The following is a 25,664-nucleotide window of genomic DNA, read 5'->3' as shown; positions in this document are numbered from 1 at the left end:
CATCAAAAAGTCTACAAATAATAAATGCTGGAGAAGGTGTGGAGAAAAGGGAACCCTCTTGCACTGTTGGTGGGAATGTAAATTGATACAGTCACTCTGGAGAACAGTATGGAGCTTCCTTAAAAAACTAAAAATAGAGCTACCATATGATCCAGCAATCCCACTCCTGGGCATATATCCGGAGAAAACCATGGTTCAAAAGGATACATGCACCCCAATGTTCATGCAGCACTGTTTACAATAGCCAAGACATGGAAGTAACCTAATGTCCATCGATAGATGAACGGATAAAGAAGATGTGGTACATATATACAATGGAATATTACTCAGTCATTAAAAAGAATGAAATAATGCCATTTTCAGCAACATGGATGGACCTGGAGATTATCATACTAGGTGAAGTATGTCAGACAGAGAAAGGCAAATAACATATGATATCACTTATATGTGGAATCTAAAAAAAGATACAAATGAACTTATTTACAAAACAAAAAGAAACTCACAGGCTTAGAAAAGAAACCTATGGTTACCAAAGGGGAGAGATGGTGGGGAGGAATAAATTGGGAGTTTGGGATTAACATATATACACAACTATATTTAAAATAGATAACCAACAAGAACCTACTGTATAGCACAGGGAACTCTGCTCAATATTCTGTAATAACCTAAAGGGTAAAAGAATTTGAAAAAGGATAGATATATGTATATGTATAAAAGAATCACTTTGCTGTACACCTGAAATTAACACAACATTGTAAATCAACTATAGTCCAATATAAAATAAAAATTTTAAAACAAACATTTGTACAGGAAAAAAATAGCCTATTTGTGTCTTTATATTTAAAGCACGCTTTTTGTAGGCAGTACATAGTTGGGCTGTGCTGTTTTAGCCAATACGACAACCTCTTCGTTTAATTGGTGTGTTTGGACTTATATGTAATGTGATAATTTACATTGTTAGATTAAGTCTATCATCTCCATTTTATTTTCTATTTGTCCTATCTGTTCTTTTTCTTTTTTCTGCCTTCTGTTGGATCAACTGAATGTTTGTTTTGATTCCTTTTTAACCTGTTTTGGATTATTAGCTATAATTGTGTTGTTGTTTTAGTGGTTTATTTAGCATTTGTACTATATACCTTTAGCTCACCCCAATCTACCTACAAGTAATATACAACTTCATATATAGTATAAGAGCCTTACAATATGTTCATGGTCATGTTTTGCCATTATATGACCACGTGGCTCCTCCAAAAATTGGCTTGACCTACCTCTGGCAGGTATAATTGTGGATGATGTGACACTCTTCAGACAGCTATACCTGGGAGCTCTCCAAGGATCTCCTTAGATAAGGAATCCCAAAGCAATATGAGGCATTAGATTAGATTTCCTCTTGATCATCTCAACAAAATCTGGAGCCAGTGTCTGTTGGTACCACCTGCAACAAAGAGAGAGTATCATCAATCAGTACACACCTCCTAAGGGACTATATTTCTAGATGCTTCAATCTTAGAGGGCCAGAGCTTAGGGAGTTCACTGAATGTGTAGTATCAATGGCTTCCCCAATGTTCTTCAGATACCAATTCTCTGAGCTCTTTTAAAAATCCTACTTGATTTCCATGTTTATCAACAAGCTATCTCATTTCCAGGACCTAGGAGAGGTCTGTTCTGAACACCAAAACTTAAGAATTAAGACTACATCTTTAAATCAATTAAAATAGTGATTTTTAAAGGAGTTTTTTTAAATAATAAATCTTGGCTAAATAGAAGGAGCATTTTAAGAAGAATTTTTCTGTTGATGCAACTGTTACTGGAGCTATTAATAGTATTTTATGGACTGACAACATTGGAATAAATCATCTAGAGCTGATGATTCTTATAGAACAATTTTTTAGAAAAGATTTAACTTTTTATACACATCATGTAAGTCTGAATTTAATTTTCAATGTAAATATACACAATGGCATTTTATTGTTTTCTCAAACATTTCCTGTAACTTGCAGAGGTCATATAAAAAAACAAAAAATGGCTTCAAGATTTATATACAATTCAAACATTTGTTTATATATTATAAAATATTCAGTTACAAGGGAAAAATGATTTTAAAATTGTCTGCCTTGTTAATGGCTAGTTATCCGAAGCTTCATGTGAGAATAATGTTCTTTTTTGTTGACTAACAGTCTTTAATTCCTGTATCTAAGTTTGTGGAGATTTGCTTTGCAATGCTGTAGAAGTTTTCAAAACCAGAGATTCTAAATCCTTTAAAGAATTTTAATAATAAGTGAGTATGGTTTATTGCCCCCCAAAAAAAAAGATTACACAAGAACCACTTAAAAATAAATAAATAAATAAACAGAAGGAGCACCTTTGCGCAGACATCACAAATCATGAACTAGTTCAAAACACAGTCTACAATGGAGAGTGAGGCAAGAGGGGCAGCATAACACAGTGGTCAAGAGTGTAGATTCTGGCATCAGACTATTTGGGTTTGAATTATGATTTCTGATGAATGGAAACTAAGTTACTCTTTGTTTCTGTTTTGCTTTATTTTTGGTATCTTGATTTTCTTTTAGGTATAAAGGAAAGGAATTAAAGACAATTTTTGTTTGTTTGTTTTCTTTTGACAATGGAAAGTGTGTGCTGACTTTCAAAACAGCTTTCTGGTTTTAAAATGTTGATATCAGCCTTTCTATAAAGATGCCCTCTTCGGTCTGGTGAAAAGATTCTGAGAGGAGGGTGTGATGACAATAGCATGCATTGGTAAAGAGATAGGCCATGATGGGTGTGCTGCCTATTACCAACAAGATGATGAAGCTCCTCATGGTGAGAAAGAAGTGCAGTCCATTAGGAGACTGGAAATGACCACAGATAACCATCTCAAGGATTACCTGAGATCCCCCACAGCTCCAGATTTGCAAAACTAGCTCCTGGACAGTAACAATGATTTCCTAGAGAATTTTGTAAATTTTCAGTCTCCTCACCAAGTCAGAAATAGAGTATTTCTCTATCGCAGAAATGTATCAAAACCTCTGTAGTCCAGTTAGAGCACAAGCCATTAAAATGTAGAATCCTTAACTTCCTGTTTTTTTCTACCCACAAAATTCTCTTTCTAAGTCACCTTTGCAGATGAACCCTTGACATATTTCCTCACGTTGATCATTTTTTTTTAAGTTTTTTTTAATGGCCAATTTTAAAGTCTTTTATTGAATTCGTTACAATATTGCTTCTGTTTTATGTTTTTTGGTTTTTTGGCCATGAGGCATGTGGGATCTTAAGCTTTTGCACAGCAAAGGAAACCATAAACAAGACAAAAAGACAACCCTCAGAATAGGAGAAAATATTTGCAAATGAAGCAACTGACAAAGGATTAATCTCCAAAATATACAAGCAGGTCATGCAGCTCAATATCAAAAAAAACAAACAACCCAATCCAAAAATGGGTGGAAGACCTAAATAGACACTTCTCCAAAGTAGATATACAGATTACCAACAAACACATGAAAAGATGCTCAACATCACTAATCATTAGAGAAATGAACATCAAAACCATAATGAGGTATCACCTCACACTGGTCAGAATGGCCATCATCAAGAAATCTAGAAACAATAAATGTTGGAGAGGGTGTGGAGACAAGGGAACCCTCCTGCACTGTTGGTGGGAATGTAAATTGATACAGCCACTATGGAAAACAGTATGGAGGTTCCTTAAAAAACTACAAATAGAACTACCATATGATCGCACTACTGGGCATATACCCAGAGAAAACCATAATTCAAAAAGAGACATGTACCACAATGTTCACTGCAGCACTATTTACAATAGCCAGGACATGGAAGCAACCTAAATGTACATCAACAAATGAATGGATGAAGAAGATGTGATACATATATACAATGGAATATTACTCAGCCATAAAACGGAAAGAAACTGAGTTACTTGTAATGAGGTGGATGGACCTAGAGTCTGTCATACAGAGTGAAGTAAGTCAGAAAGAGAAAAACAAATACCGTATGCTAACACACACATATGGAATCAAGAAAAACAAAACAAAACTGGTACCGATGAACCTAGTGGCAGGGCAGGAATAAAGATGCAGACGTACAGAATGGACTTGAGGACACAGGGGAGGAAGGGGAAGCTGGGACGAAGTGAGAGAGTAGCATTGACATATACACACTACCAAATGTAAAAAGGATGACTAGTGGGAAGCTGCTGCATAGTACAGGGAGATCAACTTGTTGCTTTGTGACAACCTAGAGGGGTGGGATAGGGAGGGTGGGAGGCTCAAGAGGGAGGGGATATAGGGATATATGTATACATATAGCTGATTCACTTTGTTGTACAGCAGAAATTAACACAACACTGTAAAGCAATTATACTCCAATAAATAAATAAATATATATATAAAAGAAGAGGAAGTTGAGCTTTCACAGATCTTCCGACTATATCTCCTTGAATACTTATCCTGTTGGCATTTTTAGCTTATTAATGTAACTATTTTTTTTTATTAATGTAACTATTTTTAATTTGGTTAAATTTTTATAGCCATTGCAATGGAAAAATATTAAAGCTAAGGAATCAACATAAGAACAGACTTTGTTCATCTATTGTTTTTACTGTTTTAGTAATATTAGTGTTGAAAATTTGAAGTTTGTTTAAGCATACTATAAGCAAAATAATTTAGTAATTCTGCTAACGTGGTTGGGGAACATTCTTTTCAGTGTAAGATGAAATACTAGTAAAATATTAAGGACTTTATGAAAAGTATGAATGGAACAGTACAGACTCACAATTTAAAACAGTATGTTCTGATCCCTTTCCAAGTCCACTGAAGGTGGTCTAAACTTAATGACTGGGGTAGTATAACTAGGCATTTTCTTAACACTGTATTTAGAAGAATAGATGTTATTATAATGAACTCTATCAGCTTTTAATGTCATGTTTTGTGGGGTTTTTGTCTTTGAAAAATCTTCGCATAATGAAAGTCACAATTACTTTGTTTTCTTCTAGAACTTTATAGTTTCCACGTTTACATTTATGCGCATGACCTTTTTCACGTTGATTTTTAGATATAGTATGAGTATGAGCTAGAAATCAAGAGTTTTTTGTATTGCTTTGTTTTCGCATGTGGATTTCCAAATGTTCCAGCATTGTTTGTTGAAGACTACCTTCTGTCCATTGAGTTACCTTGACAACTTTGCTAAAAGTCTGTTATTCATATGTGTGGTTTGACTTCTAGACTATATTGTTTCATTGACCTGTCTATTCTTATGCCAATACTATATACTTGATTACTCTAGCTTTATAATAAGCCTTGAAATCAGGTAATATGAGTCTTCTTCTTTCTTTCCAAAGATGTCTTGTTTATTCTAGGTCTTTTGCATTTCCATGTACATTTTTGAATCAGATTGTAGAATTCTACACAAATGTCTGCTGAGATTTTTTGTGGGTGATTGCAATAAATATATAGATCAATTTGAGGAAAACTGATATCTTAACAGTCAATATTGAATCTTTCTATCTGTAAATACAGTATATCTCCTCACTTTTTTAGATATTTTGTGAAACCCATTTATCAGGTCTAGTAGATTTTTTTGTAGTCTTTGAAATCTTCTGTGTAGAAGACCATGTTATCTGCAAATAAAGACAATTTTATTTTCCTTTCCTGACTGTATGCTCCACATCCCCCCACTCCACTCCACCCCCCACCTTATTTTGTTTTCCCTACTGCACTGGCTAAGATCACCAGTACAATATTCACTAGGAAGAGCAGAACAGACATCTTTAACATTTCCCAATCTTGGGGCACACATTTAGTCTTTCACCATTAAATATGCTAATTTTAGATGTTCTATAGATGTCCTTCAACAATTTGAGAAAGCTGCCCTTTATTCCTAGTTGCTGAGTTTTTATTCTAAATTGATGTGGAATTTTTGTCAAATAATTTTCCCCCATCTATAGAAATGACCATATAGTTATTCTTTTTAGGCTATTGGTATGTTGAATTATACCAAATTTTTTTTGTACATTGGACCAAACTTGCATTCTTGAATTAAACTCTATTTAGCCATGATGTACTTTTTTTTCAAAATATTTCTAGACTTGATTTGCAAATAGTCTGTTAAGGATAGTTGTGGCTATGTTCAGGAGAAATACTGGTCACTAATTTTTTTTTTTCTTGTAATGTCTGTCTGGCTTTAGCATCAGGATAATGGTAGACTCATAAAATATGTCAGGGATCCTTCCTCTTCTCTTTTCTGGAATAGATATTGTAGAATTGGCTTTTTTCTTTTTAATTTAGTTGTATTCATATCTTTTCAATAACTTTTAAGTATCTTTAGAATCTGAATATGCCTACTGCTTCTTTTTCTTGCCTCATTGCACTGGCTAGCTCCTCTAGTAAAAAGCTGGGGAAAAAAAAAAAGCTGGTGAAATGTTAAACCAGGAGGTGCTAAATCTGAAATGAGATTTTTATAGAAACCCATTATCAGATCAATGAGGCTGCGTAGGAGCTGTAACAGTAGAAGGATCAAATGGGAAGTCTATGAGGTGGGAACTGTGAATCTTTGTTAAACCTATATAAGGTCCATACCTGTCACTATATAAAACCCCCTCTTCACTAAATTTCTCTATATTCCCAATATGATCCCTTGTCCTTCTCATGTCTCCATAAGAGCCAGTTAGGACATCTTCTATGAGGAACCCTCAGAGTAGCTCAACCCATGAGGTGTACTCTTAGGCCTTCTATCCCAGATCTGAATGGCCAGTTATATTTGATGACAGTGCTATCAACTCAGTGTTAATAATGAGACCAGAAATTTGCCCACACAGGTTCCCACATCCCTCTCCATCAGGTATGCCCTCTCCCCTGCAGAGATTCTCACCCAGTTTCATAATAGATAGTTCAGCCATGCAGGAAGGGGATAAGGTGGGCATGAAATGTGAAGGAATCAAGTAGGAACTAAGGGAAGAACAATGTGAACATGGGTAAACCATGTTTTACCATATAGACACCCTCATCCTTGCCAGGTATGCTCTCCTGCAGAGCAGCTCCAGCAGGAGTCCTCATTTTAAGTCACTCATGCAGGAATATGTGGGACCACAGGAAGGAGGGCAGGAGAAATTTTAGAGGTATTAAGTTCTCAAATCTATGGCAGGCATGAATTCTTACCCCAAGAGTTTTCCTTTGTTAAGTGTCCTCAGTTCCGGGGAGAACAGTTGCAGCTGCAGGACAGGGGTCATAAAGGAACTAAAGTGACATTAGACAGGGTCTTTATATGCAAACACAACGGCTTATATAAATGTATGTAAAAAATAATAAAAGTATAATAAAATCTCACTTTAACATACCAGGAATCAAGACTACCATGGTCAAAGACAGTTAAATCAATCAATCATAGGAATGGGGTACATAAACAGAGTATCTGGACTGTAAAGCAAGTTCAGATGTATCATATTATTCTTAGCACCCTGTTATAGGACAATAGAAAAATGAAAAGAACTAATATTAACTGAAAGTGTGCTCTACACTGTACATTTATTTACCAATAAGAAAAAATATTCAGATGGGTAAAGTAGGCTTGCCTGAAGTCACACAATCTTTTGAGTAGTTGAGCCAGGATTAAAACCCAAACCATCTGGTTCAGTACCAAAGTCTTTCCACTATACCAAATTCCCAGTAAGGGAGAGTAAAGAGGAGATTTGGTCAAGAAGCATCAATTTCAAGGTCCAGGGTCCTTCCAGAGATACAGATCAACTTATATGCTTGAGATGGGAAAATGTATAATTATCACCTTTACTGAATCTGATCAACCTATCTTTCCATCTTTGTATAAGAATTTTACATGTATATTTAGGGATCATGTTAAGCAACCCCCCCCCTTTTTTTTTTTTTTGGCTGCTCTGCACAGCTTGCAGGATCTTAGTTCCCTGACCAGGGATAGAACCTGGGCCACAGCAGTGAAAGCACCAAGTCCTACCACCAGGGAACTCCCAAGCCCCTCCTTATTAATACAGTTTCTAGGAATTGATTTTTTTAACTCAAGTTTTCTTCATGTCCTTTATAGGGAATTACTGTACATGGCCAAAATAATGGCAAGCTGATATTAGCAATTTCACAATGTGTTTATTGTTATGGTATAATAAGGAATATGTAATTTGACAATATTCTATATACATAATTTGTTCTACTGACCATTCAGTTCATGACTTTAAAAGCTTTACATGCCATGGTGAAATGTCCTTCATTTATGTAATTATTTCCCATCATCTTTGCTGAGTTAGGTATCACCACACTACAGACATGAATTCTCTTGTAAAATTTTCTCTATAAAGATGTTGTCCACAAATTTATCAAACTAATCACGTTTCTGTTGTTTATTAAGGCTTGAGCTAATACTGAAAGCTTGTCTGTGTTTTTAGTTTATTATGATTTTACCACTGCTGTGAATTCTCTGATGTACAGTGAGTTGTGATTTCTGGATGAAGGCTTTCCCACATACAGCACACTGATAAGGTCTTTCCCCTGTATGAATTCTCTGATGTAAAACAAGGTCTGACTTCTGAGAAAATGCCTTTCCACATTCAGCACATATATAAGGTTTCTCTCCTGTATGAATCCGCTGATGCCCTGGGAGGTGAGACTTTTGAGAGAAGGCTTTTCCACATTCAGTACAAACGTAAGGTTTTTCTCCTGTGTGAATCCTCTGATGTCCAATGAGATGTGATTTCTGACAGAAGGCTTTTCCACATTCACTGCATTTATAGGGCTTTTCTCCAGTATGTGTTCTCTGATGTATAATGAGCTGTGACTTCCGGGAGAAGGTCTTCCCACATGCAGTACATTCGTAAGGTTTCTCCCCAGTATGAATTAACTGGTGTGTAATGAGTTCTGTCTTCCTGCTGAAGGCTTCCTCACATTGAGCACATTTGTAGGGTTTCTCTCCAGTGTGAATCCTTTTATGTATGATGAGGTGGGACTTCTCACAGAAGGCTTTTCCACATTCAGTACACTCATAGGGCTTCTCTCCAGTATGAGCTCTATGATGTATAATCAGCTGTGACTTCTGGGAGAAGGCCTTACCACACTCTCTACATTCATAAGGTTTCTCTCCAGTGTGAATTCTCTGATGTATAATGAGGGGTGATTTCTGGGAGAAGGCTTTCCCACAGTCACTACATTCATATGGTTTTTCCCCAGTATGAACTCTTTGATGTATAATGAGGGATGATTTTTGAGAGAAGGCTTTTCCACATTCAGAACATTCATAAGGTTTCTCCCCAGTATGAATTCTTTGATGTACAATAAGGTGAAACTTCTCACTGAAAGCTTTCCCACATGCACCACAATTGTATGGTTTCTTCCCAGTATGAATTCGTTGATGTACAATGAGCTGTGACTTCTTAGCAAAGGCTTTTCCACATGTAATACATACACAGGTTTTCTCCTTAGTTTCAACATTCTGATACTGAATAAGGGATTGTTTCTTGCTGAAAATGTTTCCACACTCATTATCATCACAGGGAATTACTCGATTGTGAATTTTCTCAAGATCAGGATTGGACACACCATGGATGGATGATTTTCCACATCCAAAACTCTCATCAGGGTTTTTTCCTGAATTGCTCTTATTACAACTAGGTAGGTCAATACTAGATTTCAAGTCATTTTTAAATGCATCACAGTTATGGGGTCTTTGTCTTGAAGTAACTGACCCTATGCATTCTTGAAATATTTTGCCCAATGCGTTATATTTGTGGTCTGACTCCACAGTCATTGTTTTGTTGTTGATGACTGTTACTTGCCTGAAAAGTCTGTTTTTCTGACATCTCTGTAGGTGGCCATCACCTTGACAGACTTTTAATATGGAGTAAAATGAACCATCCTTTGTGACTCCTTTCAGTATCTTATTATGGAAGGAAACAGACCCCAAAATACATGATTGGGTGTTGTCAAGGTTACTTTTCCTGTCTAAAGGAAAGAAAGATAAAATAAAATAGTCATAAAGAATAATTAATAGAATGCAGAGGAGCATAAAAAATGACTGATCCAATGAAGGTGATGAACTCAAAACAGGGATGAGACAGGCCATTTCATAAGACAGACAGCAAATAGTATGATGAGGGAAATGGTTAGACAAGGATGTTAAAGCAAAATATTTATGGAAAAACTATACCTAAAGGAGATAGAAAACTATCTGAGTTATTATCACTCTAATCTTGGATTACTCTTCTAGAGTCTTCCCATTTCTCCTGCTTTCTGAAGGGAAATGCTTTTCACCTTTCAAATGCGTTTATTTTATAATTTGCTATATATACTTGACTAGTATTATCCTGCCACCACTAGCCAAAGAAACAAGGTCTCTTCTGTATTCAAAATACTTTAACTCTCCTCAGTCTACTTTCTTAAATAACGACTAATACAAACAATAGAAAAACCCAAAATCCTGCTGTGGATTCAGTATCAGATTCACACCAAGAATCCAAGCTTGAATTCCACAGTTCCCCATAAATTCTTTCTCTACATTATCAAATAAAACTAGCAAAGTTCTCCCAGAAAAGGCATATTTCCCTAACTTCAAGGTTTTGTTCATATACTCTTCATGCCCACCCCCCATCAACAGTTTGTCTTCACCTCCCTCTCTCAGCATCATCAATACTCAATATATCTTTCAAAGCAGCTACAGCTGCATGCTCTGAAAAATGCTTTTTCAAATTCTGTTTCATTTCTTTAGACTCTAATTTTCTCTGAACTTTTAAAAACAGTTGCAGTATTTGACATTTAATTCTGTAATGCAACCTGTGTTCTTAGAAGGAATTTGCCTTCTATTGCCTATTAAGCCTTTTCATAAAATGCATTAAATATATATTAAATATATTAAACAAATATATATTGAATACATAATATATACACATACAATCAATAAAAAAATAGCTATCCCCTATAAAGGTTCACAGTTATTTAATTGATTAATTATTTGTTGAATGCCTACTAAATTCTCAGCATAGGAACAAAGAATAAGAGAATTCACTAAGGAGAGAAACATAAGCCTCAGGCATCAATCAATTAAAAAAAAACCTGATATTTCACTTCCCTTGTCGCCCATCTGCCTGATCTTCATATGGATAGATCCAATTTGGTATGTCTCTCTTCATGATCCATGGATCTTCTCCTTGTTCCAACTTGGAGATGACATCTGGTTTGGAAACTGGATGCCCTATTAAATGGAAATCAGAGGAACTGGGATAGACTGCACAGAAGGCAAAAGAGAAGGTACAGTTTAAGGAGGTCTACAATGAAGTAGTACATTTGGCCCTCAGCAAAGTAATGACCTCCACTGGGGAAGGTACGAAGATCATGAAAGTCATTATATATGTCAGGAACCACCTAACCACAGAGACTGATAAGGAAAGGCACTTGATTGGACAAGTCTGAGTTATACAGGGAAGTCATCCTTACCCATTGAGACCAGGTGGCTGTAGTTCTCCAGCATCACATCCCTGTACAGGGTCTTCTGAGCAGGGTCCAGTTGCTGCCACTCCTCCTGGGTGAAATCCACAGCCACATCCTTGAATGATACTAACCCCTGTAACAGTATATTCCTGTTAATCTAAAGTGATCATTCTTATCATCTCTAATATAGTATGCAAAACTATACCTACATCTAGTTTTGTATCAGAGTATTTGGGAGAACCAATGTAAAATCCTGCCTTTGGCAAGAAGACCCAGACAGTACAGGAAAACAGAAGAGGTAAATCATAAAATGCCTACCTAATACAAATGGTAATTTAAGGGCAGCATTAAAGCAGCTGAGAGGAATTTTGGAAAACAATTCAAGTATGTAATAATAAGGAAACAATTACTTAAATTTGATGGAATAATATACAGCTCTTTCAACATGTGGAAATACTTACATGAAAGAATAAATGAAGAAAAACAGCATAAGTTAATATGTACACACTGAATATAACTATGAAAATGTATCTCTGTGCACTAATAAATTAGAAAAGAAATAGCATTACATAAAGATTTGAGTTTAATATAAAAAAAAACACACAGCTGAGAGGAAGATGTATTATTCAATGAATAGTACTGAAACAACTGGACAGTTAAGAGGAAAAGAATAATGTTGAAGCCATATGTTAAAGGCTGAATTGTATACCCTGAAAATTCATAAGTTGAAGTCCTAACCCCTAGTACCTCAGAATGTGACCTTATTTGGAAATAGGGTTACTGCAGATGTAATTAGTTATATGAGGTTATTAGGGTGGACCCTAACCCAATATGACTGAGGTCCACATCAAAAGGAGAAATCTGAACAGAGAGAAACACACACACAGAGGGAAGACAGTATGAAGAGACATGAGGAGAAGATAGTTATCTACAAGCCAAAGAGAGAGACTTGGAACAGATCCTTCTCTCACAGCCCTCAGAAGGAACCAGTCTTGCTGATACCTTAAGTTTTGACTTCTAGTCTGCAGAACTGTGACACAAAAAATTTCTGTTGTTTAACCCACAGTGTGGTATTCTGTTAGGGCAGCCCTCGCTGCCATAATAAAATACATCAATTATAACTAATACAATGATATCTTATGTCTTGGAAAAGAGAAAAATATATATTCTGGATGGAGTAAAAATTTAAACTCTAAAAATACCCAAAATTATATAACAACAAAACAAAACCTGGCTGGGAAGATTTTTTATTAATAATTTTTTTTAATTAATGTATTTATTTTTGGCTGCATTGGGTCTTTGTTGCTGCATGCAGGCTTTCTCTAGTTACTGGGAGCAGGGGCTATTCTTCCTCGCGGTGCACGGGCTTCTCATCGTGGTGGCTTCTCTTGTTGTGGAGCATGGGCTCTAGGGGTCACAGACTTCAGCAGTTGTGGCACGTGGGCTCAGCAGTTGTGGCTCGCAGGCTCTAGGGCGCAGGCTCAGTAGTTGTGGCGCACGGGCTTAGGTGCTCCGTGGCATGTGGGATCTTCCTGGACCAGGGCTCGAACCCATGTCCCCTGCATTGGCAGGCATGTTCTTAACTACTGCATCACGAGAGAAGCCCTTTATTAATAATTATAGAGAAGGATTTTTAAAGTATAACATATAAAAAAGAGAAAAGCCACGTTTAGAGAATCAGAGAATGTCAGAGTTCTTGAAGATTCTAATCCAATCCCCTCATTTCATAGGAAAGAAATCTTAGCTTCTTCTAAATCTAACAGTTCTCCTATATATATGCAATAGCTAGGAATATAATGAAATACATCAATTATAACAGCAATATTGAAAAACACACTTAAGAAATATGCAGGAAACATTCACGAGAAAACTATAACAAATTATTGACATGACACTGAAATAAAGGACTTGGGTAACTGCAGAGCCAGAGGTGTTTCTGGAGGGTAAACTGACTATTTTAATTATGCCACCATTATGTATGTTCATAATAGTTGTCACCTAATAGTGGAATCTGAGTGATTTGTATTATTTTAAACTACTTTTGAGGGTTTTCCCCTAATTATTCCATTATTATCAAATATTGCTTTCAGAATGAAAAAAAAATTAAATATCAACATTCCCCTGCTTAAAAGACTCCTTTGGGTCCATCCTTGCATATATAATTAGTCTCATCTCAATCATCTCAATGCTAAGGTTTCTCTCACCCCACATCAAGTCTCATATTCACACCATCAAGCTGCCAAGCATTCAGTTTGTTCCCATAACAACCCCTTTAGTTTTCCCACTTTACATATGAGAGAATTGAGGATTACAGTGGTTAAGTCACTTCTTGCCAGAGGTTACACTGAATATATGACTGATTAACTGTCAGATTTAAAAGCGGGTGTCCTGACTCAGTAGCTGGGTTCTTGACCACTGTACTTATTCCACAATGCCTTCCTTGATACTGTAAACAAGACCTTTTATATTTTATTACCTTAATGCCGCCTTCAGACAAACTTGCCATGAGACACCCTCCGCTTTAGTTTTCTTCAAATTCTCAGCCTTTTCTACTTTTTCAAATGCTGTTTCCTGTCCTCATCCTACTTCCTTCATGATCCAGAATTTAATAATCTTTTAAGACTCTTATCCTTGACTTATTTATAAAGCTGGCTGCTCCCCCTTATCGACTATAAAAGTCCCTTGCTCCCATGTCTATTATAGAGCTTTTATGTGTTAATGTTAGTTTCCACATCTGTTCACCCAATTTTTCTCTGCATTCTTCCCAAGAAAGAACCATGTGTAACTCTTGAGATATTTCACAGCCAGCCAGCACCTGTGACATATACTGACTACTCAAGAAATGTTTGCTAAAAAGGAATGAATGAAAATTATAGAGAATAAAATAAATTTCATGCTTAGTTAAGAACAGTTTTGTGCACTGTCAATAATATTCTTGTGATCTAAAGAACAGTAACATGAGGAAGATAAATGTAGAATGTAGAGGGAAACCATTCTGATAAGAAAATTAATAAACGTAATGCTGACATTCTAACTTTGCTTTATCAATGATACTAGAATGCTTTAATATACTAAATATGTATAAATTTTGTTAATTTTGAGTAAAATAGTGCATAATAAGTGGAAAATTGTACTTTCCAATCAGCTACAAGCAGTTTTTACTGCTTGAGTGACTGGAAGAATGGAAGAGATGGAGGAAATGGAAGGGGAGTAGGTGTTAAGAGGGAGAAAAGAAAGATAGATATGTGTGAAAATGATGACTTCACTTCTGGACTGTATGGAAAAAATATAAATCTTTCTTCCTGAGCTAATAAGCAAGTTAATTAGCCATGATAGTTGGATTTATTGGGCCAATAAAAATCCATTTTCATCTTTAAAGCAGCTCTAACAGAAATATAAAGCCAACCAGATAAGTAATTTTAAATTTTCTAGTAGCAACATTCAAAAAATTATTTTCAATAATATACATTTATCCCAGTATATTCAAAATATCATTTCAACATGTAATCAATCTTTAAAAATTATTAATGAATTTCTGCAATTGTATCTTCAAAACCCACTATGTACTTTACACTCAAAGCACACTTCAATTCAGACTAGCCAATTTCAAGTGCTCAATAACCACATGAGGCTGGTGGCTCTATATTGGACAGCACAGCTCCAAAGCTACTGAGACCCAAAAAGGAAAAAAACCTGTCTTTTCACAATAGAACTCATTTGTTAAGCTCCACTGTAAAATATACATAAGAACTCCTAATGCAAAAGCTGATTCCAAGATTTGACAATAATAATGATGATATAATAATAATAGCTAATACTTAAATATAAAACAAACCATCCCCAGTTACTGTTCTAAGTGTGGTTTTTACTCAATTTCCACAACAACCCTATGAGGATTACAATCTCCATTTTACAGATGAAGAAACAATTCCAGTCCACAGGGTATATTATGGATCTGCTAAAATAATAAAGGAGAATTCTATATACCAGCATAGGAAGATATTCAAAATGCATACAAAAATTTTTATACTGGACAGTAAAGTTAAAAATCAAGTTGCAAAACAGAATGTTTACTATAACATTATTTTTCCCCAAAAAAGGAACAAGAAAGTAAGAGACACCCCTGGCACTGGTACTATTACACATGTACGCTCCATCACAAGGTTAGAAACAAATGGTTAATACTGATAATCTCAGGAGGAGGGGAGTTTAAGTTAAAAGGTCCCTCAGTGTTTAAATTTTTATCTTTTTATATAGTTAAAGATTTTTATACCGTATATATAGTGAATATTGGCAGGGAGAAAAAATAACAGACTGTTAAAAACAGAAACATAGAGAAGGAACTAGCCCCAAGTTAGATAGTAATCCTACAAACTCTGAAACCATAGTAAAGGGTACAGAGCTTCAGTGACCCTTGCTCTCCAAAGCTCTGCCAGACAATTATATTTCAAGAACTACTTTTTGAAAGAAATATGTATTTTGGAAGACCATTCAAAACGTATCCATCCTATATTATCTAGACTTTATCGGTAGAGAAAGCTGGCCAATAGGAAGCCTCTATAATCAATCTGGTCCTCTAAAGAAGAGGTCAACAAACTTTTTCAGTAAAGTATATATTTTCAGCATTGCAGGCCATATGGTGCCATTGTACTACAAAAAAAGCCATAGACAATATCTAAACAAATGGCATGGCTGTGTTGCCAATAAAACTTTATTTACAAAAACAGTTGGAGAACTGAATTTAGGCAATAGTTTGATGACTCCAGCTCTAAAGGATAAAGTTAAGGAGTTTGGCTATGACATTATGATAACTTCCCTCTAAAAGAAATCATTCTGTGATACAACTACAAGAAATTTATAATTGCATTTACCACAGGAGTGTTGGTGAGAACACTGCACACTCCACCACCTAGAGAAAGACCCAAAAATGAAATCTTAGTCTTATATGGCAAGAAATAATTTCTTCCCATGGGAAAGTATCTGTCTACATATTACCTAGCAACTCTTTCTAGGTCTGGATCTTTATTTTGGCTGTCTTTCCCTGATCCTAATTTTAGCTATCTTCATTTTTCCATTTGATTGTATGAAGAACCAAAATAAGAAATTTAAGAAATTAAAAATTAAAGCAACTCACCTGGGACTTCATCATTTTCTGTTCTCTTCTAAAAAGGTAGATGCCTGAAAAGGCAAAATTGGTGATCAGAAGGATGTTTTCACAGATCAGACGCAGACTGCAGGTTCCACATTCACCAGTCTAGAAGCAACTACCACAGAAGTCAGGTAGATCAACCTGTGGGAGAAGACTGTTCGGTCTTTATACAAAGATCAGCACGTATCATGTGAAGGAAGTCCTCTTGTGACTACATACTATGATCATACAGAACTTGGACAAGGTTTTTTAATTTAATTGTATAGATGTGAACATATGTTTCCTGTTGATTTATTAACAATTTATTTTCTCCACTATGAACCAGCAATTCCACTCTAATGTTTTCATAAGGCAATACACACACACACACACACACACACACACACACACACAAAGATGAAGCTCCCCGGCAATAAGAATGGGTAATGAGCAAATGAAAAACTGAGGAATGTATTCCCTTATTCCCCAGAAAGGAATCAGCAGCTGAATTCTAATAATCTCCCAAGAGCTCTCATATTTTCCTTCAACTCAGCAGACTTTCCTGCCAATCAATATTCATGGACCAAAATGTTAATTTTAAGATGTTTTCCGTTTAAATTTTTATTGCTGCTTTCAACAGTATGGTTGTCTGCATATAAAAATGGTGGTATGTTGGAACCACTGATACAACGGAATATACCCTAACGTAAGAAGTTACATACCTGGGAAATCCTTCTCAGTCCCAGAAGAAGTCAGGTAAGGTAAGACTTAACTGGTTCAGAGGAAGTGGGTGCTCCCATGATAGACAGACTGTTTTATAGGGGGTATTCCAGGCTTTGTCAAAATAGATCTGGAAGGAAACAACCATGAGAAATAGTCATACTTATCTCTGGGCACCCAACATGTGTTCAATAAATGTTTCTTGAATAAAATATAAAATGATTTCAATAAACTTAGAAAGAGGTAGGACGAAAATCACACTTTTCATAATAATCCTATCTTTTTTGATTTGTTTGGTCTTGTTTCAAAATGATCATTTTTATGCGGGGCACCAGACTAAGGGCATAATGGTTGAGAAGAGATTTGACCTTTAAGGTTGCGTATGACCTGTGGAAATTTTAATGTATGTAAAAAAATGTATGTAAAAATAGTAGGGCTGATCATCAAGATTCCCTGATCCCGTTACTGCTCCCTCCAAATCTCTGAATCCTCGGACCTAGCAATCACATACCCCACAGATTTGCCCCATGCCCACCACATCACTGACTGCCACATGGATGCCCTCATCATTTAGTCCACAGCCTCCCTCACCAATCACTGATTCCTCAGAGTCCCCTAAATCCCTGAGCCAGTCATCACCAGTCAGTCCCCCTACACACCATTTCTGATCCCACAGACAACCCCGTCACTGACACACCGTTATCCAATTACTAACCTCACAGCTCACCCCATCCCTGACTCCCAAATAAGCCCAACCCTAATCCTACATACCTTCCCCACCAGTGACTTCATCAGTCTCCAATCACTGACACTCACGGACCCCTCCCGTCCCATTACCAATTCAAAAGACTCACTCCTCACCACACATGTCCGCCTTTTGACCTGCAGTTCCGTTATCAGATCTAGAAACGCCCGTCACGGCTTAACCCGGGACAGCTGTCACATCCATAGCGGCGAACTCTCCCGCTTCCTGTCTGGGTGAGCAAAGCACTGGGCTCCCGGGCCTGCGCTGTTCGGTACCGGGCAGCTTTGCCCACTCCGCACCCTGGGCGGCTTTGTTCAGGAGGCAATATGGCCGCTCCCAAGCGCTGTGTCTCAGTGGGAGCCGCCATCTTGAGAGGCCGGCCGGTTCCGTACAAGTAGAGGAATTCGGTTTATTCGGAGGCTGGGCTGTACCACCGCGGCAGCGAGGGGAGGGGGAAAAGATGACATAAAGGAGAATTATACAAACCAGTAACATGCAAAATTTTGCAGAGAGATTTTATAGGAGGACTGGGTAAGAAGTTTGAGTGAATGTCCTCTATTAGAAAGCTTCATTTGGTGGAAGAGGAAGAATTTAGAACAGTAAAATATTCTCATTGGAGACTTTACCTAAAAGTGTTTGTAAATGGCACAGCCCTCTACCGGGCGATTCTACTTGCTGAGAGGGGTGAAAACGTGGAATGGAGATTCCACTGTGGGAAAAAGGGGCCAGAGTGATGGAAGAGTTCACTGAGGAGCAGAGAAAGAGGACACACAGAAATAATGAACTTTACGCTAAAAACGACTATATGGAATTCTCTAGGGGAAACTACTACAACTGCAGTAACAAGTTGCAGAGGTCGACTGAAGAAAATAAAGTGAGAGGGAAGAGGAGATGAGAATCAGAGACTAGGAGAAAACAAGAATAATGGGGGAAGGAGAAGCTTGTGGAGACAGAGAGATGGGAAACTTAAGCGTGAAAAATGGAAGCACAGGAACAGAAGTGGGAAACCGGACACAACACGGGAGACTGAGACCGAGAAGGAGGAGACTAAAACAACAGAAGGAAAGAAAAGAGAGGAAGAGAGTGAGGAGGTTAGACTTCAGGGAAAAAAATAACTTGATTAAAAAAAAAAGAACCAACGAAACACTTATCATAACCCTTACCTTACATCAAGCTTTTTTACTTAAAAAAAAAAAGGCATACTAACAAAGTGATGTTTCCTGTACATAAATAGATACAATTTTGAATCATCATAGATTTCACAACAGCCATGATTTCTGGCTTGTGTGTAATTAAGTGAGCAGCAATTTTACATTAGCAGTTTTGTTTCCCATGTCAAATAAAAACATGTCTGGATTTAGATATGAAGAGATTTTTTTCAGAAAGATTATTGCAATAGGGAGTACGCACCAATCTCAGAAAGCTGCAAGCACCTCACAGAAATCAAACAGAATCAAACAAATCAAACAGAAAAAGGCTTTTCTTTAGTAGGGAGGTGTAAGAAGGGTTAGCAGGAACTTTCAAGAGATGGAGGTGTGCAAGTGGCAAAACCAGGGTACTTTAACAGGAAATGTTTCTAGGGTCTTCGGATTCTGAGAGTAAGCTGCTGAGGGAGGATGTTGCACATATCCTTACCCTTTAATGTATGTTTAAACTTGGGGGCAAGCCAAAATTTAGGAGTATGAGGGGAGGAAAAAGGCCTTAAATTTCGTCAAGACAAAGAAGAGGGTAAGAAATGGGCAACCAACAGCACTCCAATTTAAACTTCCACAGTTACATCAATCTTTATTGAACGTCTTGTGCGTAAGACACTGTAGTCACTCACTGTGTTATGCACTAAGGGTATAGTAATGATTAATTCAGAATCCTAAAGCAGTGATACCAGTGGAAGTTGATATGGGAAGGGATCAGATTGTGCAGAGCCATGTAGAAATTGTGAAAATGTTAGCTCTTTATCCTAAGCATGATGGGAAGCTGTCCTTATTTTAATATTTAATTTAAAAAGAAGGTAGAGAGGAGTCCTCTCCTATAATAAAAGAAATAAAAATTAAAGCCACAGTAATTTACTATTTCTCATCTATTACCTTGTTAAAAAAAAAAGTATTCTTAGTTTGGAAATACACAGTGTTAGCAGAGTCATGGGAACCTGGAAGCCCCTATACAGAAGATTTAGCAATAGTTAACAAAACTATATGTATTCATTATCTATTGCTGTGTAACAAATTACCTGAAATTTAGCAGTCTGAAACTATATACATTTTTGTAGTTAACTGTTTCATAGTTTCTGTGATTGGAGAATGTGGGAATAGCTTAGCTGGGTGGTTCATGTCTAGTCTGTCATGAGGTTGCAGTCAAGCTGTCAGCCAGGGCTGCAATTATTTCAAGGCTGAACTGGAGGAGGATATGCTTCTAAACTCGATCAAGTAGCTGATGACAAGCCTCAGAATTTCAATTTCCAAGCTCAGTTATTCACCGTGGGGGAATTTCCTTCGGCTACTCTATTATCCTCATGACATGGTAGGGGTCTTCCCTCTCAAGCCTCCCTCTTAGTATGGAAGCGGGCTTCTACCCACACCAGTGAGTCAAGGGAAAGATAGTGAGAGAGCACACACAAGATAAAAGCCATAGTCTTCTTATAACCTAAATTAAAAATGACATCTCATTACTTCTTTTGTATTCTATTTCCTGAAAGTGAATCACTAAGGGTGCCCACAATCAAATGAATGGGAATTGAGCTCTACCTCTTAAGGGGAGGATTATCAAAGCGTCTAAAACCACAACACTACATGTAAGCTTTTGCCTTTTAACTCAGAAACTCCATTCCAGGAATATATCCCAAATACACATTGGCAAAAAAAAAAAAAAAAAGTTACTCATTGCGCTACTATTTTTAATACCAAAAGACATCAGTCAACCCGAACATCTACTAACAGGTCTAGCTGTATAAATTACAGTATACACACAAAACAGTACTATTCAGCTGTAAGAGAGAGACAGAGAGAAGTGTCTCTATGTACTAATATGGAGGTAACTTCAGGATATAATGTTATATGAGGGGAAAAAAAGTAGAAAAAAATGAAAATAGTTTGTTATTACCATTTATTTTCTAAAAATGTGAATATGTATACAGTTAATTCTACTTATTCATGGTAGCTATGTTCAGTTAAGTTGCTGCAAACACAGAATTAGTGAATACTGAACCATTTCTCCAAAGGGGAATAAATCAACATAAAATAGATTATAATCTTAAACTACAACTTTGTATAATTAAAATTATAACCTTAAAAACAACTTATGTTGGTGGATTCTATTTTCTTTATTTTACCAAAAAACAACCCCAAGGTTCAGAACAGTTAAGTAATTTGCCTGAGGTCCAGTAACAAAGGCCAGAGTTAGATTCAAACCCTATCCAACTGACTCCAGAGCTGGAGTTTCTTGCACTACACTGAATTGCCCCTACCATCCCCGTCATCTGTTCATCTCTGTATGAGAGCTGAAACAGGAAGGCAGAGCATCCCCTTGTTTAAACTCAGCCGGGAATGTGCGCATGTGGTAACTCAAGTTTTTTGCTACTCTGTGCATGTCTGCCAATGACTAAAAAAGCACTGTGAGTATCGATTTTGAGATTATAAATACATTTTAGCAAGTAGGTGAATTTGCAGATACAGAATCTGTGAATAATGAAAATCAACTGTATATGTTTACCTTAAAAATAAAAAGCAAATGATGGAAGAATAAGCCATCAAATAAAATATAATCTACAAAAGGTATTATTAGTTATCTATTGAATTGTAGCAACCTACCCCAAAACTTAGTGGCTTAAAACAACACACATCTATTGTTTCACAGTTTATGTTGGCCAGGAATCTGGACATGGATTATCTGAGTCCTCTGCTTCGGGGTCTTCTACAAATCTATAATCAAGGTATTGGCCCAGGCTGGGGTCTCTTTCATCTGAAGACTCAAATGGGGAGAGAGTCATTTCCAAGCTCAACTACATGATTGTTGGCACAATTTAATGCCTCAAGGATTGTTGGACTAAGGGCATTCATGTCCTTGCTGGATGTTGAGAGGAAGCCACCCACAGTACTTTGCCATCCAACTTACAACTTGCTTATCTATGGAGTCAAGAGAAGAGTCTGTAAGCAAGATGGAAGTCACAAACTTTTATAATCTTATTATCAATATATAAGTGACATCCCCTCTATGTTGCCATATGCCATTGGTTAGAAGCTGCTTACTTATGCAGAGGGTATTACAAAAGGCCATGAATATCAGGAGGTGGGAATAACTGGCTACCTTAGACACTTCCTACCCCAGGGAGGAAGGAAATAAGATAGAAGGGACAGAAATCATACCTAATTTTCTTTGAATATACCATGTTCTGTTGATTTGACTTTGTAACCACAAAAAATTTTACATAATTATAAAACAAAATTAAATTTTATAAACCAATTCCAAACTTCTGTTTCTGATCAAAGTGAAGTAATAGGGAATGGATGGGAACTTTCACCTGAACCAATGGAAAAACCAGAGAAGTGTATGAAGCAATGGCTTTAAAGGTATTAGACATCAGGCTGTGAAGGACAGTGACCCTTGAGAGATGGGAAACAAATTGAGGTGACCCCTCTGATTGCCTAGTTTACTGCCTTGAGAACACTTCTAGGTATGACACAGGACAAGAGAGTCCAGGCAGGGGCCAACAGACTTCCAGAGTGGAGGAGAAAGAACTAATAGTACAGAAAGACCAAGGCAGCTCTATTCACAGAGCAGAAGCCAAAGAGGAGAAAGCTGCACACAAAGAGAGCTCCAGAGACTTGCAGAGGGTCCACTTCTAGTATTTAGGAGAGTACTGGTCAGTGCATATATGTAAGGAAAATCAGAGTCTGGGAAAAGAGACACCAGAAAGGAAGGAGGAAACAGTAACTGAAGCTCACAAAAAGTCAAGATTAATGCCTGTCCCCACCAGCCAGACTGGAAAACTTTACAATTCCCTGGGAAGAATACACAGAAGGGTCTTGCCTCAATAGTGGGAAATTATTAGCTCTATATTTAAATCTTGCTCTGGTGCCACCTAACAATTGTTTCCAAGTAACCTAACTGAACTACAGAAAAAAGTTTCAAAAATATGTATTGGAACACAGAAGTATCTATCATCCAACAAGGTAAAATTCACAATGTCTACCACTAAATCAAGAATTATCAGGCATGTACAGAAACTGGAAAATGATACTCATAATGAAGAGAAAAATCAGTCAAAGAAGAAAAAACAGACCAGAATTGAAAAAGATGTTGGAAATTGTAGAGATAAATATTAACAAGTCACTATAGATCTTGCAGTCATTAAAAGGATAATGTGAGAATATTATGAGCAACTTCAGCCTCATAAATTTGGCAAGGTAGAAGAAATGGACCATTTCTTCAAACACCAAAACTCAACTAAGATGAAATAGATCATCTGCATCGTCCTATAACTATGTAAAAAGTTGATTTTTAAAGACCTCACAAAAAAGGAAGAATGGTTGTACTGGAGAATTCTACCAAAATTTAAAGAATTAACACTGATTTTACACAATCTCTTCCAGAAAATAGAAGAGGAGGGAATACTCCCAAAATCATTTTATCAGGAAATTATTACCAAAACCATACCAAGACTGTACAGTGAAAGAAAACTACAGATCAATATCTCCCATGAACGTAGACATAAAAATCCTCAAAAAATATTAACAAACAAAATTCAACAATCTATAAAAAAAAATTATACACTATGACTAAGTGAAATGTATTCCAAGTATTCAAAGCTGGCTCAAAATAGAAAATTAACCAACAAGATACAAAGAAAAAGTAAATGATTATACCAATTGACCCAGAACAGGCATTTGACAAAAATCCAATACTCATGAATGATAAAAAAAAAATTCTCAGCAAAATAGTAATGGAGAGGAATTTCCCTAACTTAATGAAAAGCATATACCAAACAAACAAAAATCAAAAAAATACAGCCCACAGTAAATATAATACTTAATGGTGAAAGATTGAATGATTCCCCTCTTAGATCAGGAACAAGACAATGATGTTTGCTCTCACCATTCTCCTTCAACATAATACTGGAAATTCTACCCACCAAAATAACACAAGAAAGAAAAATTAGAAGCATACAGATCAGAAAGGAAAGAAATAAAACTGTCCCTATATGCAAATGACATGAATGATTGTCTATGTAGGAAATCCAAAGGAATTTACCAATATTATGCCTAAAACTAAGTGAGTTCAGCAAAGTAAGAGGATACAAGAGCAACACAAAAATCAATCACATTTCTCTATACTAATAAAAACATGCAAACACAAATAAAAACAGTACCATTTTTAATCACTCCAAAGAAATTGAAACACTTAGGCTTATGCTTATCAAAACATGTAGGATTTTAGGAAGAAAATCACAAAATGTCATTAAAATAAATCAAATAAATAGAGATATACCATGGTCCCTGATATGAAGACTATAAACAATAAAGATGTTAATGATGCCCAAATTGATCTATAGGCTTAAAGCAATTTCTCTTAAAAATGACAGCAAGTTTTGTTTTGATTTTTGTAGACTTAGACAAAATTATTTTAAAATTTATACGGTGTTCCTTAAAAAAACTAAAAATAGAGTTCCCATATGATCCAGCAATCCCACTCCTGGGCATATATCCAGAAAAGATGAAAACTCTAATTTGAAAAGATACATGCACCCTAATGTTCATAGCAGCACTATTTACAGTAGCCAACACATGGAAACAACCTAACTGTCCATCAACAGATGAATGGATAAAGAAGATGTGGCACATATATACAATGGAATATTACTCAGCCATAAAAAAGAATGAAATAATGCCATTTGCAGCAACAAGGATGGATCTAGAGATTATCATACTAAGTGAAGTAAGTCAGAAAGAGAAACACAAATATCATAATATATGACTTATATGTGGAATCTAAAAAAAGATACAAATGAACTTATTTACAAAACAGAAATAGACTTATAGACATAGAAGACAAACTTATGGTCATCAAGGGGAAAGGTAGGGAGGAATATATTAGGAGTTTAGGATTAACAGATAGACACTACTATATATAAAACAGATAAACAACAAAGACCTATTGTATGGCACAGGGAACTAGACTCAATATCTTGTAATACCCTATAATGGAAAAGAATCTGAAAAAGAATACATATATATATATAAATGAATCATCTTGCTATACAACTGAAACCAACACAACACTGTATATCAACTATACTTCAATAAAAAGTTGCTTGTTGGGCTTCCCTGGTGGCGCAATGGTTGAGAGTCCGCCTGTTGATGCAGGGGACACGGGTTCATGCCCGGGTCTGGGAGGATCCCACATGTCGCGGAGCGGCTAGGCCCGTGAGCCATGGCCGCTGAGCCTGCGCATCTGGAGCCTGTGCTCCGCAACGGGAGAGGCCACAACAGTGAGAGGCCCGCGTACTGCATTAAAAAAAAAAAAAAAAGTTGCTTGTTTTGAAAAAAAAACTTACATGGAAAGAAACAGGCCCTAGAATAGCTAAAACAATCTTGACAATGAAGAAAAAAGTGGAAGGAATTACTCCCAC

The 25,664-nt window shown here is 36.5% G+C and overlaps 1 protein-coding gene across 12 annotated transcripts in view; it reads right to left on the bottom strand.

The window, feature by feature from the left end:
• Positions 1-7,510: 7,510 nt before the first annotated feature.
• Positions 7,511-25,664, bottom strand: part of LOC101285118 (zinc finger protein 300) — a 56,913-nt gene continuing 38,759 nt past the window's right edge. For 4 of the 12 annotated variants that reach the window (XM_049707811.1, XM_049707814.1, XM_049707817.1 and 1 more), the window contains 6 exons: positions 18,160-18,468; positions 17,301-17,428; positions 16,585-16,753; positions 11,457-11,583; positions 11,088-11,214; positions 8,104-9,964 (listed from right to left, as the gene is read on the bottom strand). In XM_049707811.1, the coding sequence (XP_049563768.1) occupies positions 8,416-9,964; positions 11,088-11,214; positions 11,457-11,583; positions 16,585-16,599 (1,818 nt within the window). In that variant the 5' untranslated portion in view covers positions 16,600-16,753; positions 17,301-17,428; positions 18,160-18,468 and the 3' untranslated portion in view covers positions 8,104-8,415. The other 8 variants (XM_049707815.1, XM_049707812.1, XM_049707813.1 and 5 more) reach the window with 8 other exon arrangements.

Source organism: Orcinus orca, chromosome 3, assembly GCF_937001465.1.
Source record: "Orcinus orca chromosome 3, mOrcOrc1.1, whole genome shotgun sequence".
Classification (NCBI taxonomy): domain Eukaryota; kingdom Metazoa; phylum Chordata; class Mammalia; order Artiodactyla; family Delphinidae; genus Orcinus; species Orcinus orca.
Note: the sequence above shows the minus strand (reverse complement) of the source record. Positions and strands in the feature narration are given on the sequence as shown.